The 15,166-nt window shown below is 38.0% G+C and overlaps 1 protein-coding gene across 1 annotated transcript in view; it reads right to left on the bottom strand.

Moving 5' to 3' along the window:
* The window catches only part of DNAJC6 (DnaJ heat shock protein family (Hsp40) member C6), a 328,505-nt gene that overhangs the window by 158,274 nt on the left and 155,065 nt on the right, over positions 1-15,166 (bottom strand). The window contains exons 9-11 of the mRNA XM_053693681.1: positions 5,497-5,576; positions 4,064-4,257; positions 3,232-3,312 (exon numbers count right to left, since the gene is read on the bottom strand). Of these exons, the coding sequence (XP_053549656.1) occupies positions 3,232-3,312; positions 4,064-4,257; positions 5,497-5,576 (355 nt within the window). The remainder of the gene's footprint in view (positions 1-3,231; positions 3,313-4,063; positions 4,258-5,496; positions 5,577-15,166) is intronic.

The raw sequence follows: 15,166 nt of genomic DNA, 5'->3' as shown, positions 1-15,166 counted from the left end.
TCAAATGAAGTCTTAGGGCAATAGCCATATGGGGTTATTAAAGGATAAGACTATCTTTGGACATATACATATATTTAATGAAGGATTGAAAACCACTTTCTTTACTTTGTTTATATATATATATATATATATATATATATATATATATATATATTTATATTATATTTACAGTTGTGATCATAAGTTTACATACCCTGGCAGAAGTTTTTCCATTTTTCAGAGAATATGAATGATAACACAAAAAAAATTCTTTCACTCATGGTTAGTTTTTGGCTGAAGCCATTTATTATCAATCAACTGTGTTTACTCTTTTTAAATCATAATGACAACAGAAACTACCCAAATGACCCTGATCAAAAGTTTACATACCCTGGTGATTTTGGCCTGATAACATGCACACAAGTTGACACAAAGGGGTTTGAATGGCTATTAAAGTTAACCATCCTCACCTGTGATCTGTTTGCTTGTATTAGTGTGTGTGTATAAAAGGTCAATAAGTTTTTGGACTACTGACAGACCCTTGCAACTTTCATCCAGTGCTGCACTGACGTTTCTGGATTCTGAGTCATGGTAAAGCAAAAGAATTGTCAAAGGATCTGCGGGAAAAGGTAGTTGAACTGTATAAAACAGGAAAGGGATATAAAAAGATAACCAAGGCAAACCGGTTAGTTTCTTATGAAATTATGCTGGCCAAATGGAAGGACACCTCCATATAACATACATAGTAGCAATAGACTATCACGCTGGGTAAGACAAAGTGATATACATACTGGAATTTATTTTTATTTTTTATTTTATTTTTCTCTCTTTCCCCTAACCTCATTATCTCTCCCCTTACTCTCCCCCCCTCTTGTACTGATCTCATTCCCGATATTTAGATATAATGTTAACACAGCTGGACAGTTACAATAATTGTTGTTTGTTATTATACAAATTTGATGTTATGTATACCTAAAAGGTTAAAAAGCCAAGCTTTATGGAGAGTCATTTTAGCCGGAAACATAAGACTCTGTTTCTAAGTCTACTTTGGGACATTATTGATTCAACTTGTTATAACTAAGACTACCTTAAGCCCAATGGACTAGTAATGAGTATGCTTAATTGAATGTAACTTTTTTCTTTATTTTTTTTTTCTCAATTAACCGATGTACTAATAACATTGAATGTCTCTCCTATGTCTATGTATCACTGAAAGTTTTGCACAATAAAGCTTGTTTTCAAAATAAAAAATAAAAGCAATTGAGAATGCAAATCAGCAGTGTTCAAACTCTAATCAAGAACTCTAATCAAGAAGTGGAAAATGAGGTGTTCTGTTTGATAACATACAGCATTCATTTTGCCATCAATTCTGGCCACATTTCCTGTGCCTTTGTAGCTCACACATCCCCAAAACATCAGCAATCCACCTCCGTGTTTAACAGTAGGAATGGTGAACCTTTCATCATAGGCCTTGTAGACTCCACTCCAAATGTAGCGTTTATGGTTGTGACCAAAAAGCTCAATTTTGGTCTTATCTCTCCAAATGACTTTCTTTCTTCAAGTGCCTCCTTATTGTGCATCTTGAAACAGCCACACCACATGTCCTGTATTTCCCCTGAAGTTATTTGTAGGTTTGTCTTTGCATCCTGAACAATTTTCCTGGCAGTTGTGGTTGAAATTTTAGTTGGTCTACCTGACCGTGGTTTGGTTTCAACAGCACCCCTCATTTTCCACTTCTTGATTAGAGTTTGAACACGGCTGATTTGCATTCTCAATTCCTTGGATATCTTTTAATATCCCTTTCCTGTTTTATACAGTTCAACTACCTTTTTCCCACAGATCCTTTGAAAATTCTTTTTCTTTCCCCATGACTCAGAATCCAGAAACGTCAGTGCAGCACTGGATGAAAGATGCAAGGGTCTGTCAGGAGTCCAGAAACTCATTGACCTTTTATACACACACACTAATTACAAACAAACAGATCACAGGTGAGGATGGTTACCTTTAATAGCCATTCAAACCCCTTTGTGTCAACTTATGTGCATGTTATCAGGCCAAAATCACCAGGGTGTAAACTTTTGATCAGGGTCATTTGGGTAGTTTCTGTTGTCATTATGATTTAAAAAGAGTAAAACACAGTTGACTGATAATAAATGGCTTCAGTCAAACACCAACCATGAGTGAAAGAAAAGTTTTTGTGTTATCATTCATATTCTCTGAAAAATGGCCAAAAATCATAAATTCTGCCAGGGTATGTATGTAAACTTATGAGCACAACTGTATGTATGTAAACTTATGAGCACAACTGTATATGTGTACATATGTATTTATATGTGTACGTGTGTATTTACAGACATATATACACATATAAAAACATAAATATATATATATATATATATATATATATATATATATATATATATATATATATATATATATATATAAGTGCATTGGAGCCCTTTGCAGTTAAGTAGATGAAAACATGTAAAAACATATTTATGCAATATTCATATTTAAGTGTTATACTGTGTATTTACTGTTAATATTTCATATTCCAGTTTTCTGCACATAGCAGAATTTGTTCTATGTATTTATAAATAGATATTCCTCTATATATATATATATATATATATATATATATATATATATATATATATATATATATATGTATGTATATATCTGTATATATCCATACCTATATATAATTTATATATATATATTATATATAATATATATATATTATATATAGGTATGGATATATACAGATATATATATATATACTGTATATATATTTATTGTACCAAAAAAATATTATTTTTACACATATATATATATATATATATATATATATATACACACACACAGTATATAAATGTGTATACTATTTATGAAGAAATAGAACATATTCATGTTCGGTTAAACCACTTGAGAATATGCGATTGGATTTGTATGCGAGTTGGGTGTTAGGTTTTTTTCTACTTTTTTGCTCCATTGACTTCTATGGGGTAATATCACGCACGATATTCTCAGTTCGGCTTTTTGCGTTCTCCGGGTTAGCGCGCAAGCAAAAACACTTTGCTCTCAACTCACAACAGAGCATTCCAACGTGCGCAATAAGCTTACTTCTAGTGCAGTTAGCGCTCAAGCGGGAGCATTAAATAACACTCCCCTTTTATTCTGACCGTTAATATCTAGTTAAATAGTGATTAAACATAAAAAATGTTCAGTGTCCCTTTAAAAAAATATAAGTACCTTGCCAAGACAAAGAGGAAAAAAATGCCCCTTGCCCCACGTTCTTTAGGTTGTCTTGAGGTTGCTCGGCAACAGCTCTACCTGTGATACAAAGAAAACAAACACAAGGCCATTATATGATCTAATCATTGTATTTCTAGTGATGCTGCAATGCTATGGGTTTAAGCCTTGCAAAGGTCCTGAATGGAAACTGCCGCTAATACAATTAGCAGAGTTAAAGGGACATTAAACACTTTGAGATGGTAATATAAAATGATAAATTTTATATATAAAACAGCTCTGCAATATACTTTCATTATTTATTTTGTCCTCTTTGCCTGTAATTCCATTCTGAAATTGTGAGCTTTTCAGTTCCTGTTAGAAATGGAAGTGCAGAACACTGTTAAATCCAGCACAGCCATTGGCTGCACACTCTAATGACCTATTTATAACTGTCCCTAATTGGCCACAGCAGAGAAGGTAACCTAAGTTACAACATGGCAGCTCCCATTGCTTTATAGACACTAAAACTTTACACTTATTTTGTCACTTTTTAAACAACTAATGAAACTTTAAAAAATACATCTACATGTTAGTCATGGACTAATCTTTTGTTTGAATGTATTATTCTATCTAGCATGCATTTAGTGTTTAATGTCCCTTTAAGTCGCAAGGCCCAGCTGTGCTACTAGAACTGCTGATTGGACCAGAGCCAATTTCCTCTCAGGGCAAAAGTGCTTTAACTATGTGTTTAAAGTCTGTGGGGGTTAAACACATAGAGTTGATAAAATGACATTTTAACAAAATGAATGAAGCTTAATACACGTCTAATTTGTTTTCTTTCAGTTCTTACCACCAATAGCTAGAGCATCTTGGTGTTCCTGATGGGAAGAAAACAGAATGCTGGGGTTAACATCTTTTGATGCAAAGTTCTCCCAGGGAGGAGAGAGGTCTGTTTGTCTGTCGTTGGCCTCGATTTCAATATCCAGCATCACATGACAAAGCTGAGGGTATTTCTCTGGAGCATCGCAGGCATCAAATTCAGGTCTATAGAGTGAAAAGCAAAACACACCATGAAAACAAATAAATCACAAGGAGGGCGGTCCAACCAATAGGAAGCTGTGCCACCCGACCTCTGCTAGAGAGGCAAAGAGTGCCACATTCAATGGGACGGACGGCACAGCTGCTTATTGGCTCTACCGCCCTCCTTGTTACTTTTAGTATAAAAAGACAGTATGGAAGGGGGGCCGGCTGCTGCTGATGCTTTGCATACATCATTATGTCTACAATGTATTCACTGCAATATAAACAAGAAGGTTTAAAAAAATACATTCCCATGGGGGTAGGACAGATGGGAATTAAAATGTTTCATTGTCCTCTCTAAGGGCCCGATATTCAAAGGATTGTTAGACCCATGTGAAATGCTCAGTATCACCAGTCTTGCAATCCGTCCGCCAGGCCCTTGCTGTACAGATGAGTGGCGGTTTGCCTTCCATAGGAAACTATAGGGATCACTGCCTTTACATTGCCAGTGAATGAGGAGCTCAGCAGTGCGGAGGGGGCCTATTTACATAACATACAGTCAATGTACAAATGTTTTTAACTAAGTTTCACTGTATATTCAGTAGCTGTCTTACAATTACTAAAGCACTGTAAGGCTGGCAAGACAGGCGTGTGGAAATGTTCACCTATGCTGGTGGATATTGGTTATAACATTAGTTCTAATGTTTCCCTACTAGAATACAGGTTACTCCCATGATACCTTATATATGTTCTATGTATGTGATCACCATATATTATACTGTTAAATAGTATATTTCGTAATTAACTTAAAGGGACACTAAACCCAATCTTTTTTTTTTATGATTAAAATAGAGCATGCAATTTTAAGCAACTTTCTAATTTACTCCTATTAACACATTTTCTTTGTTCTCTTGTTATCTTTATTTGAAAAGGCAGAAATATAAGGTTAGGAGCCGGCCCATTTTTGGTTCAACACCTGGATAGCGCTTGATGATTGGTGGATACATTTAGCCACCAATCAGCAAGCACTACCTAGGTTCTGAACCAAAAATGGGCCGGCATCTAAACTTACATTCTTGCTTTTCAAATAAAGATAACAAGAGAACGCAAAAAAATTGATAATTGGAGTAAATTAGAAAGTTGCTTAAAATTGCTGCTCTATCTGAATCATGAGAGAAAACAAATTGGGTTTAGTGTCCCTTTAAATAAACCTGTTTTTACGTTTCGGCATTGACTTTTCTTTTACTTTTTTTAGATACTTACTTTGTAAATGTTAACACAGTTGTTCCGAGTGATATAAATCCAGTATTAAATTGAATCTGCAGTATTTGAGTGTTTGTCATCTAAAATTGCAAAACAAAATAACAAATGATATAGGTATCCTACAGCTGAGGCAATTGTCTAAAAAAATCTTTCATAAAGATTAATCTCAAAGGGACAGTGTAATACAAATTAGACTTTCATGATTCAAATAGGGCATGCAATTTTAAACAACTTTCCAATTTACTTTTATCATCAAATTTGCTTTGTTCTCTTGGTATTCTTTGTTGAAAGCTAAACCTAGGTAGGCTCATATGCTAATTTCTAAGCCCTTGAAGGCCGTCTCTAATCTCAATGCATTTTGACAGTTTTTCACAGCTAGACACTGCCATATGAATGACGTGCTCACTCCCGTGGAGTTATTTATGAGTAAGCATTGATTGGCTAAAATGCAAGTCTGTCAAAAGAACTGAGATAAGGGGACAGTCTGCAGAGGCTTAGATACAAGGTAATCACAGAGGTAAAAAGTATATTAATATAACTGAGATAAGGGGCAGTCTGCAAAGGCTTAGATACAGGGTAATCACAGAGGTAAAAAGTATATTAATATAACTGAGATAAGGAGCAGTCTGCATAGGCTTAGATACAGGGTAATCACAGAGGTAAAAAAAAGTATTAATATAACTGAGATAAGGAGCAGTCTGCAGAGGCTTAGATACAAGGTAATAACAGGGGTAAAAAGTATAATAATGTAACTAAGATAAAAGGCAGTCTGCAGAGGCTTAGATACAAGGTAATCACAGAGGTAAAAAGTATATTAATATAACTGAGATAAGGAGCAGTCTGCAGAGGCTTAGATACAAGGTAATCACAGAGGTAAAAAGTATATTAATATAACTGAGATAAGGGGGCAGTCTGCAGAGGCTTAGATACAGGGTAACCACAGAGGTAAAAAGTATATTAATATAACTGAGATAAGGGGGCACTCTGCAGAGGGTTAGATACAAGGTAATCACAGAGGTAAAAAGTATATTAATATAACTGAGATAAGGCGCAGTCTGCAGAGGCTTAGATACAGGGTAATCACAGAGGTAAAAAGTATATTAATATAACTGAGATAAGGAGCAGTCTGCAGAGGGTTAGATACAAGGTAATCACAGAGGTAAAACGTGTATTAATATAACTGAGATAAGGTGCAGTCTGCAGAGGCTTAGATACAGGGTAACCACAGAGCTAAAACGTGTATTAATATAACTGAGATAAGGTGCAGTCTGCAGAGGCTTAGATACAATGTAATTACAGAGGTAAAAAGTATATTAATATAACTGAGATAAGGGGCAGTCTGCAGAGGGTTAGATACAAGGTAATCACAGAGGTAAAAAGTATATTAATATAACTGAGATAAGGAGCAGTCTGCAGAGGCTTAGATACAAGGTAATCACAGAGGTAAAAAGTGTATTAATATAACTGAGCTAAGGAGCAGTCTGCAGAGGCTTAGATACAAGGTAATCACAGAGGTAAAAAGTATATTAATATAACTGAGATAAGGAGCAGTCTGCAGAGGCTTAGATACAAGGTAATCATAGAGGTAAAGAGTATATTAATAGAACAGTGTTGGTTATGCAAAACAGGGGAATGGGTAATAAAGGGATTATCTATCTTTTTAAATAATATAAATTCTGGAGTAAACTGTCCCTTTAATGTAGCATTCACTTTCATTCAAATACGGGTTATTGATATAACTTTTATTGTATTTCCTTTTTTTGTTTTAAGAAAAAACAACAACACAATGCAAGCAAATTACCCATGAGCTTATACTCAAACGGAACAATTTAATAAAGAAACATTACACTAAATGCATTAAAGAAGTATCAAACAACTTCCTGCACTCACATGACAACAACTTCCTGCACTCACATGACAACAACTTCCTGCACTCATATGACAACAACTGCCTGCAAATACATGACAACTTCCTGCACTCACATGACAACAACTTCCTGCACTCACATGACAACAACTTCCTGCAATCACATGACAACAACTTCCTGCACTTACATGACAACAACTGCCTGCACTCACATGACAACAACTGCCTGCAATCACATGACAACAACTTCCTGCACTCACATGACAACAACTGCCTGCAAATACATGACAACGTCCTGCACTCATATGACAACTGCCTGCACTCACATGACAACAACTGCCTGCACTCACATGACAACAACTTCCTGCACTCACATGACAACTGCCTGCAAATACATGACAACTTCCTGCACTCATATGACAACTTCCTGCACTCACATGACAACAACTTCCTGCACTCACATGACAACAACTGCCTGCAAATACATGACAACTTCCTGCACTTACATGACAACAACTTCCTGCACTCACATGACAACAACTTCCTGCACTCACATGACAACAACTTCCTGCACTCACATGACAACAACTGCCTGCACTCACATGACAACAACTTCCTGCACTCACATGACAACAACTGCCTGCAAATACATGACAAATTCCTGCACTCACATGACAACAACTGCCTGCACTCACATGACAACAACTTCCTGCACTCACATGACAACAACTGCCTGCAAATACATGACAACTTCCTGCACTCACATGACAACAACTTCCTGCACTCACATGACAACAACTTCCTGCACTCACATGACAACAACTGCCTGCACTCACATGACAACAACTTCCTGCACTCACATGACAACAACTGCCTGCAAATACATGACAACTTCCTGCACTCATATGACAACAACTGCCTGCACTCACATGACAACAACTGCCTGCACTCACATGACAACAACTTCCTGCACTCATATGACAACAACTTCCTGCACTCACATGACAACAACTTCCTGCACTAGGGTTGCCAGCTGTCCTTAAAAAAAAAACAGAATTTATGCTTACCTGATAAATTACTTTCTCCAACGGTGTGTCCGGTCCACGGCGTCATCCTTACTTGTGGGATATTCTCTTCCCCAACAGGAAATGGCAAAGAGCCCAGCAAAGCTGGTCACATGATCCCTCCTAGGCTCCGCCTACCCCAGTCATTCGACCGACGTACATTAGGAAATATGCATAGGAGAAACCATATGATACCGTGGTGACTGTAGTTAGAGAAAATAATTAATCAGACCTGATTAAAAAAACCAGGGCGGGCCGTGGACCGGACACACCGTTGGAGAAAGTAATTTATCAGGTAAGCATAAATTCTGTTTTCTCCAACATAGGTGTGTCCGGTCCACGGCGTCATCCTTACTTGTGGGAACCAATACCAAAGCTTTAGGACACAGATGAAGGGAGGGAGCAAATCAGGTCACCTAAATGGAAGGCACCACGGCTTGCAAAACCTTTCTCCCAAAAATAGCCTCCGAAGAAGCAAAAGTATCAAATTTGTAAAATTTGGCAAAAGTGTGCAGTGAAGACCAAGTCGCTGCCTTACATATCTGGTCAACAGAAGCCTCGTTCTTGAAGGCCCATGTGGAAGCCACAGCCCTAGTGGAGTGAGCTGTGATTCTTTCAGGAGGCTGCCGTCCGGCAGTCTCATAAGCCAATCGGATAATGCTTTTAAGCCAAAAAGAAAGAGAGGTAGAAGTTGCTTTTTGACCTCTCCTTTTACCAGAATAAACAACAAACAAAGAAGATGTTTGTCTGAAATCTTTAGTAGCCTCTAAATAGAATTTTAGAGCACGGACTACGTCCAAATTGTGTAACAAACGCTCCTTCTTTGAAACTGGATTCGGACACAAAGAAGGTACAACTATCTCCTGGTTAATATTTTTGTTGGAAACAACTTTGGGAAGAAAACCAGGCTTAGTACGCAAACCACCTTATCTGCATGGAACACCAGATAGGGCGGAGAACACTGCAGAGCAGATAACTCTGAAACTCTTCTAGCAGAAGAAATTGCAACTAAAAACAAAACTTTCCAAGATAATAACTTAATATCTACGGAATGTAAGGGTTCAAACGGAACCCCTTGAAGAACTGAAAGAACTAGATTTAGACTCCAGGGAGGAGTCAAAGGTCTGTAAACAGGCTTGATTCTAACCAGAGCCTGAACAAACGCTTGAACGTCTGGCACAGCTGCCAGCCTTTTGTGAAGTAAAACAGATAAAGCAGAGATCTGTCCCTTCAGAGAACTTGCAGATAATCCTTTCTCCAAACCTTCTTGTAGAAAGGATAGAATCTTAGGAATTTTTATCTTGTTCCATGGGAATCCTTTAGATTCACACCAACAGATATATTTTTTCCATATTTTATGGTAAATTTTTCTAGTTACAGGCTTTCTAGCCTGAATCAGAGTATCTATTACAGAATCTGAAAACCCACGCTTTGATAAAATCAAGCGTTCAATCTCCAAGCCGTCAGTTGGAGGGAAACCAGATTCGGATGTTCGAATGGACCTTGAACAAGAAGGTCCTGTCTCAAAGGTAGCTTCCATGGTGGAGCCGATGACATATTCACCAGGTCTGCATACCAAGTCCTGCGTGGCCACGCAGGAGCTATCAAGATCACCGAAGCCCTCTCCTGATTGATCCTGGCTACCAGCCTGGGAATGAGAGGAATCGGTGGGAATACATAAGCTAGGTTGAAGGTCCAAGGTGCTACTAGTGCATCTACTAGAGTCGCCTTGGGATCCCTGGATCTGGACCCGTAGCAAGGAACCTTGAAGTTCTGACGAGAGGCCATCAGATCCATGTCTGGAATGCCCCATAATTGAGTTATTTGGGCAAAGATTTCCGGATGGAGTTCCCACTCCCCCGGATGGAATGTCTGACGACTCAGAAAATCCGCTTCCCAATTTTCCACTCCTGGGATGTGGATCGCAGACAAGTGGCAGGAGTGATCCTCCGCCCATTGAATTATCTTGGTCACTTCCTCCATCGCCAGGGAACTCCTTGTTCCCCCCTGATGGTTGATATATGCAACAGTTGTCATGTTGACTGATTGAAACCTTATGAATTTGGCCTTTGCTAGTTGAGGCCAAGCTTTGAGGGCATTGAATATCGCTCTCAGTTCCAGAATGTTTATCGGGAGAAGAGATTCTTCCCGAGACCATAGACCCTGAGCTTTCAGGGGTTCCCAGACCGCGCCCCAGCCCACCAGACTGGCGTCGGTCGTGACAATGACCCACTCTGGTCTGCGGAAGCTCATTCCCTGTGACAGGTTGTCCAGGATCAGCCACCAACGGAGTGAATCTCTGGTCTTTTGATCTACTTGAATCGTCGGAGACAAGTCTGTATAATCCCCATTCCACTGTCTGAGCATGCACAGTTGTAATGGTCTTAGATGAATTCGTGCAAAAGGAACTATGTCCATTGCTGCAACCATCAATCCTATTACTTCCATGCACTGCGCTATGGAAGGACGAAGAACAGAATGAAGTACTTGACAAGAGCTTAGAATTTTTGATTTTCTGACTTCTGTCAGAAAAATCCTCATTTCTAAGGAATCTATTATTGTTCCCAAGAAGGGAACTCTTGTTGACGGGGACAGAGAACTTTTTTCTTTGTTCACTTTCCATCCGTGAGATCTGAGAAAGGCTAGGACGATGTCCGTATGAGCCTTTGCTTTTGACAGGGACGACGCTTGAATCAGGATGTCGTCCAAGTAAGGTACTACTGCAATGCCCCTTGGTCTTAGAACCGCTAGAAGGGACCCTAGTACCTTTGTGAAAATTCTCGGAGCAGTGGCTAATCCGAATGGAAGTGCCACAAACTGGTAATGCTTGTCCAGAAAAGCGAACCTTAGGAACTGATGATGTTCCTTGTGGATAGGAATATGTAGGTACGCATCCTTTAGATCCACCGTGGTCATAAATTGACCTTCCTGGATGGTGGGAAGGATCGTTCGAATGGTTTCCATTTTGAACGATGGAACCCTGAGAAATTTGTTTAGGATCTTGAGATCTAAAATTGGTCTGAATGTTCCCTCTTTTTTGGGAACTATGAACAGGTTGGAGTAAAACCCCATCCCTTGTTCTCCTATTGGAACTGGATGAATTACTCCCATCTTTAACAGGTCTTCTACACAATGTAAGAATGCCTGTCTTTTTATTTGGTTTGAAGATAATTGAGTTCCTTGAATTCTAGGAGATAACCTTGAGAAACTATTTCTAGTGCCCAAGGATCCTGAACATCTCTTGCCCAAGCCTGAGCAAAGAGAGAAAGTCTGCCCCCCACCAGATCCGGTCCCGGATCGGGGGCCATCCCTTCATGCTGTTTTGGTAGCAGTGGCAGGCTTCTTGGCCTGCTTACCCTTGTTCCAGCCTTGCATCGGTCTCCAGGCTGGTTTGGGTTGTGAAGTATTACCCTCTTGCTTAGAGGATGTAGAATTAGAGGCTGGTCCGTTTCTGCGAAAGGGACGAAAATTAGGCTTATTTTTAGCCTTAAAAGACCTATCCTGAGGGAGGGCGTGGCCCTTTCCCCCGGTGATGTCATCTTGGGCAATATCATTATCTGTGGCATCATTGTCCCTACTTTGTTTGGACACTGTGGCACAATCATCACATAAATTTAAATGGGGAGAAACCTTGGTTTTCATACATATAGAACATCGCTTATCTGATGGTTCAGACATGTTAAACAGGCTTAAACTTGTCAACAAAGCACAAAAAACGTTTTAAAATAAAACCGTTACTGTCACTTTAAATTTTAAACTGAACACACTTTATTACTGAATATGTGAAAAAGTATGAAGGAATTGTTCAAAATTCACCAAAATTTCACCACAGTATCTTAAAGCCTTAAAAGTATTGCACACCAAATTTGAAAGCTTTAACCCTTAAAATAACGGAACCGGAGCCGTTTTTACATTTAATCCCTATACAGTCCCAGGTATCTGCTTTGCTGAGACCCAACCAAGCCCAGAGGGGAATACGATACCAAATGACGCGTTCTATAAGCTTTTTCAGTGGTTCTTAGCTCCTCACACATGCATCTGCATGCCTTGCTCTCCAAAAACAACTGCGCATTAGTGGCGCGAAAATGAGGCTCTGCCTATGACTAGAAAAGGCCCCCATCTGAAAAAGGTGTCCAATACAGTGCCTGACGTTTTTTTAAAACAATCCCCAAGATTATAATAACTATTAAGAGTTATAATCTGCAAAATATGCTTAGCAAAGTAATCGTTTTAGCCCAGAAAAATGTCTACCAGTTTTTTAAGCCCTTATGAAGCCCTTTATTCTTTACTTAATCTAAGAAAATGGCTTACCGGTCCCCATAGGGGAAATGACAGCCTTCCAGCATTACATAGTCTTGTTAGAAATGTGGCCAGTCATACCTCAAGCAGAAAAGTCTGCCAACTGTTTCCCCCAACTGAAGTTACTTCATCTCAACAGTCCTGTGTGGAAACAGCAATCGATTTTAGTAACGTTTGCTAAAATCATCTTCCTCTTACAAACAGAAATCTTCATCTCTTTTCTGTTTCAGAGTAAATAGTACATACCAGCACTATTTTAAAATAACAAACACTTGATTGAAGGATAAAAACTACATTTAAACACCAAAAAACTCTTAACCATCTCCGTGGAGATGTTGCCTGTGCAACGGCAAAGAGAATGACTGGGGTAGGCGGAGCCTAGGAGGGATCATGTGACCAGCTTTGCTGGGCTCTTTGCCATTTCCTGTTGGGGAAGAGAATATCCCACAAGTAAGGATGACGCCGTGGACCGGACACACCTATGTTGGAGAAATACTGGACAGCCAAAATGATAAGGGGGGGGGGGGTTGAAGCGTGGTAGGGTTTTGTTGTATAGAAAAATGCACACACATATTTTTTAGATTTATGTTTATTATAAATATACATATATATTAACACGTATTATGGTCATTAACATGTAACAACAAAAAACAGTTTGTTAAACAGGAGGAACACTGTCATAGTGGTCTATTAACAACTTAGTGTCAAAGATAATTCTTGAAGGCAGGCTGTGATGATAAGTTACAAGACCGATAAACATTTAACCTTCACTAGCTGCTATATTTAGTACATTTACACAGTCCAAAATCCTTCCTGCAAGTAAAAAAAAAACATACTAACAGCTTTACCTTTTACTATGGGGAAGATCCTTGCTATACTTATATATTTCTTTAAAGTGACAAACATCCTATTAACTTAAAGTTATAGTAACAACAATAGTGAGAAGAGGCCTATGTAAATAGGTACTAACATCAAACAAAATCCTATTATAAATATATCAACTGCATTTGGTTATTACTGAACTTTGCTACACTTGAAGATGTTCTTAAAGAGACAGACACACCATTAAATTAACATTCATAGTGAGAACAGACATATGTGAATGAGTATTAGTATCAACAAGAATTCTTTAATAATTATACCAACAACATTTGTGTTGTTACAGATATGTAGCCATTTCATCATTTTCCAACAGAGAATTTGTTATTTACTGTTGGATTGTGCAGCTTTTATAATATTTTTATTTTTTAGAAACAGTTCTTTTACTTCAGAACAGTTGTAAGGAATGTTAAAGAAGATGCAAAGTTCACTTCTCACTCATTCCACGTACAGTCTGTTTCGTTCATCTGACCACACATTGTTCATGACACTGAAAATTCTTTCCACGCCAGAATTTGAGACAGGAATTGATGCACAATACTGAAATAACTTTAGTAAACTTGGGGCAGATTCTTGACTAAAGAAACGTTTCCATTTGTCTAGGGATGTTGTACCCTGCAGAGAAGTAAACACTTCAGCCAATGCACTCACTTCTTCAAACAGTGAATTAGGAGGAAGCTCTTTTTTCCAAGGTGACAAGAGCCAAATTTCTGTTATTTCTTCCAAAGATGGAGACTTCTTCTGATTTTCAAGATTCAAAACATTTAAAGCCTGATACAGTGGATTGTCAAAAGGATACCATTTCTCAAGATAATGAAGCGCTCTTATGTAAACAGCTATTGCTTCTTCTTGAAAGGTTTCAACTGAATGTACTGGTAAATATTTTTTACGTAAAGCAAATGTAACCTTCATTCCAAAAAATTTATCATCAATTTTTTTTTTTAAGGAATTTCGAAATCTTTCCATAATAAAATGAAGATCACAGGAAAGTGTTGATCTGTTCTCTAATTTGAGCAGTATATTTTGAAATAAAGACATAAAAAAGTGAGTAAAATAAAGATAGAGCTCTGATATGGTTGGTTGTTCATCACTTGCCATTTTATCTTGCTGATCTGAAATAATTTTCCATATTGCCTTATGGCAGTCATCACATCCAAGGGAGAGGAAATAAGCTTTCAATGGGCGCCAGTTCTGTAACAACCTCTCAACTGCATTAAACAAGCTAAGCTAGCGAGTTGGAACATGTCTGACAACTTCATGGAACTCTGCTTCACAAAATTCAAAAAAACCTCTCAACTCTTTGCGTTTCTTAGCCGAGTTAGAAAATTCTGCAAAAACCTTTAAAACGACATTTTCAATGTCAAAGGACAAAACTTTTAAAGCATTCTTTGCACAGTTATGCAGTGAGCTGCAATAATATTTTCATTATCATTTATTAATTTTTGGTGAACAGAATTGTTAACACCATAGTTTACTGAAGCATTATCTGCTCCGTATGCTGTAACATTATTCAGTAATAATCCTTTCTCATTGATCACAAGACAAAGATGATCTTTAATAG

Source organism: Bombina bombina, chromosome 10 (assembly GCF_027579735.1).
Source record: "Bombina bombina isolate aBomBom1 chromosome 10, aBomBom1.pri, whole genome shotgun sequence".
Taxonomy (NCBI): domain Eukaryota; kingdom Metazoa; phylum Chordata; class Amphibia; order Anura; family Bombinatoridae; genus Bombina; species Bombina bombina.
The sequence above is the reverse complement of the archived record's forward strand: the minus strand, read 5'-3'. Positions and strand labels throughout refer to the sequence as shown.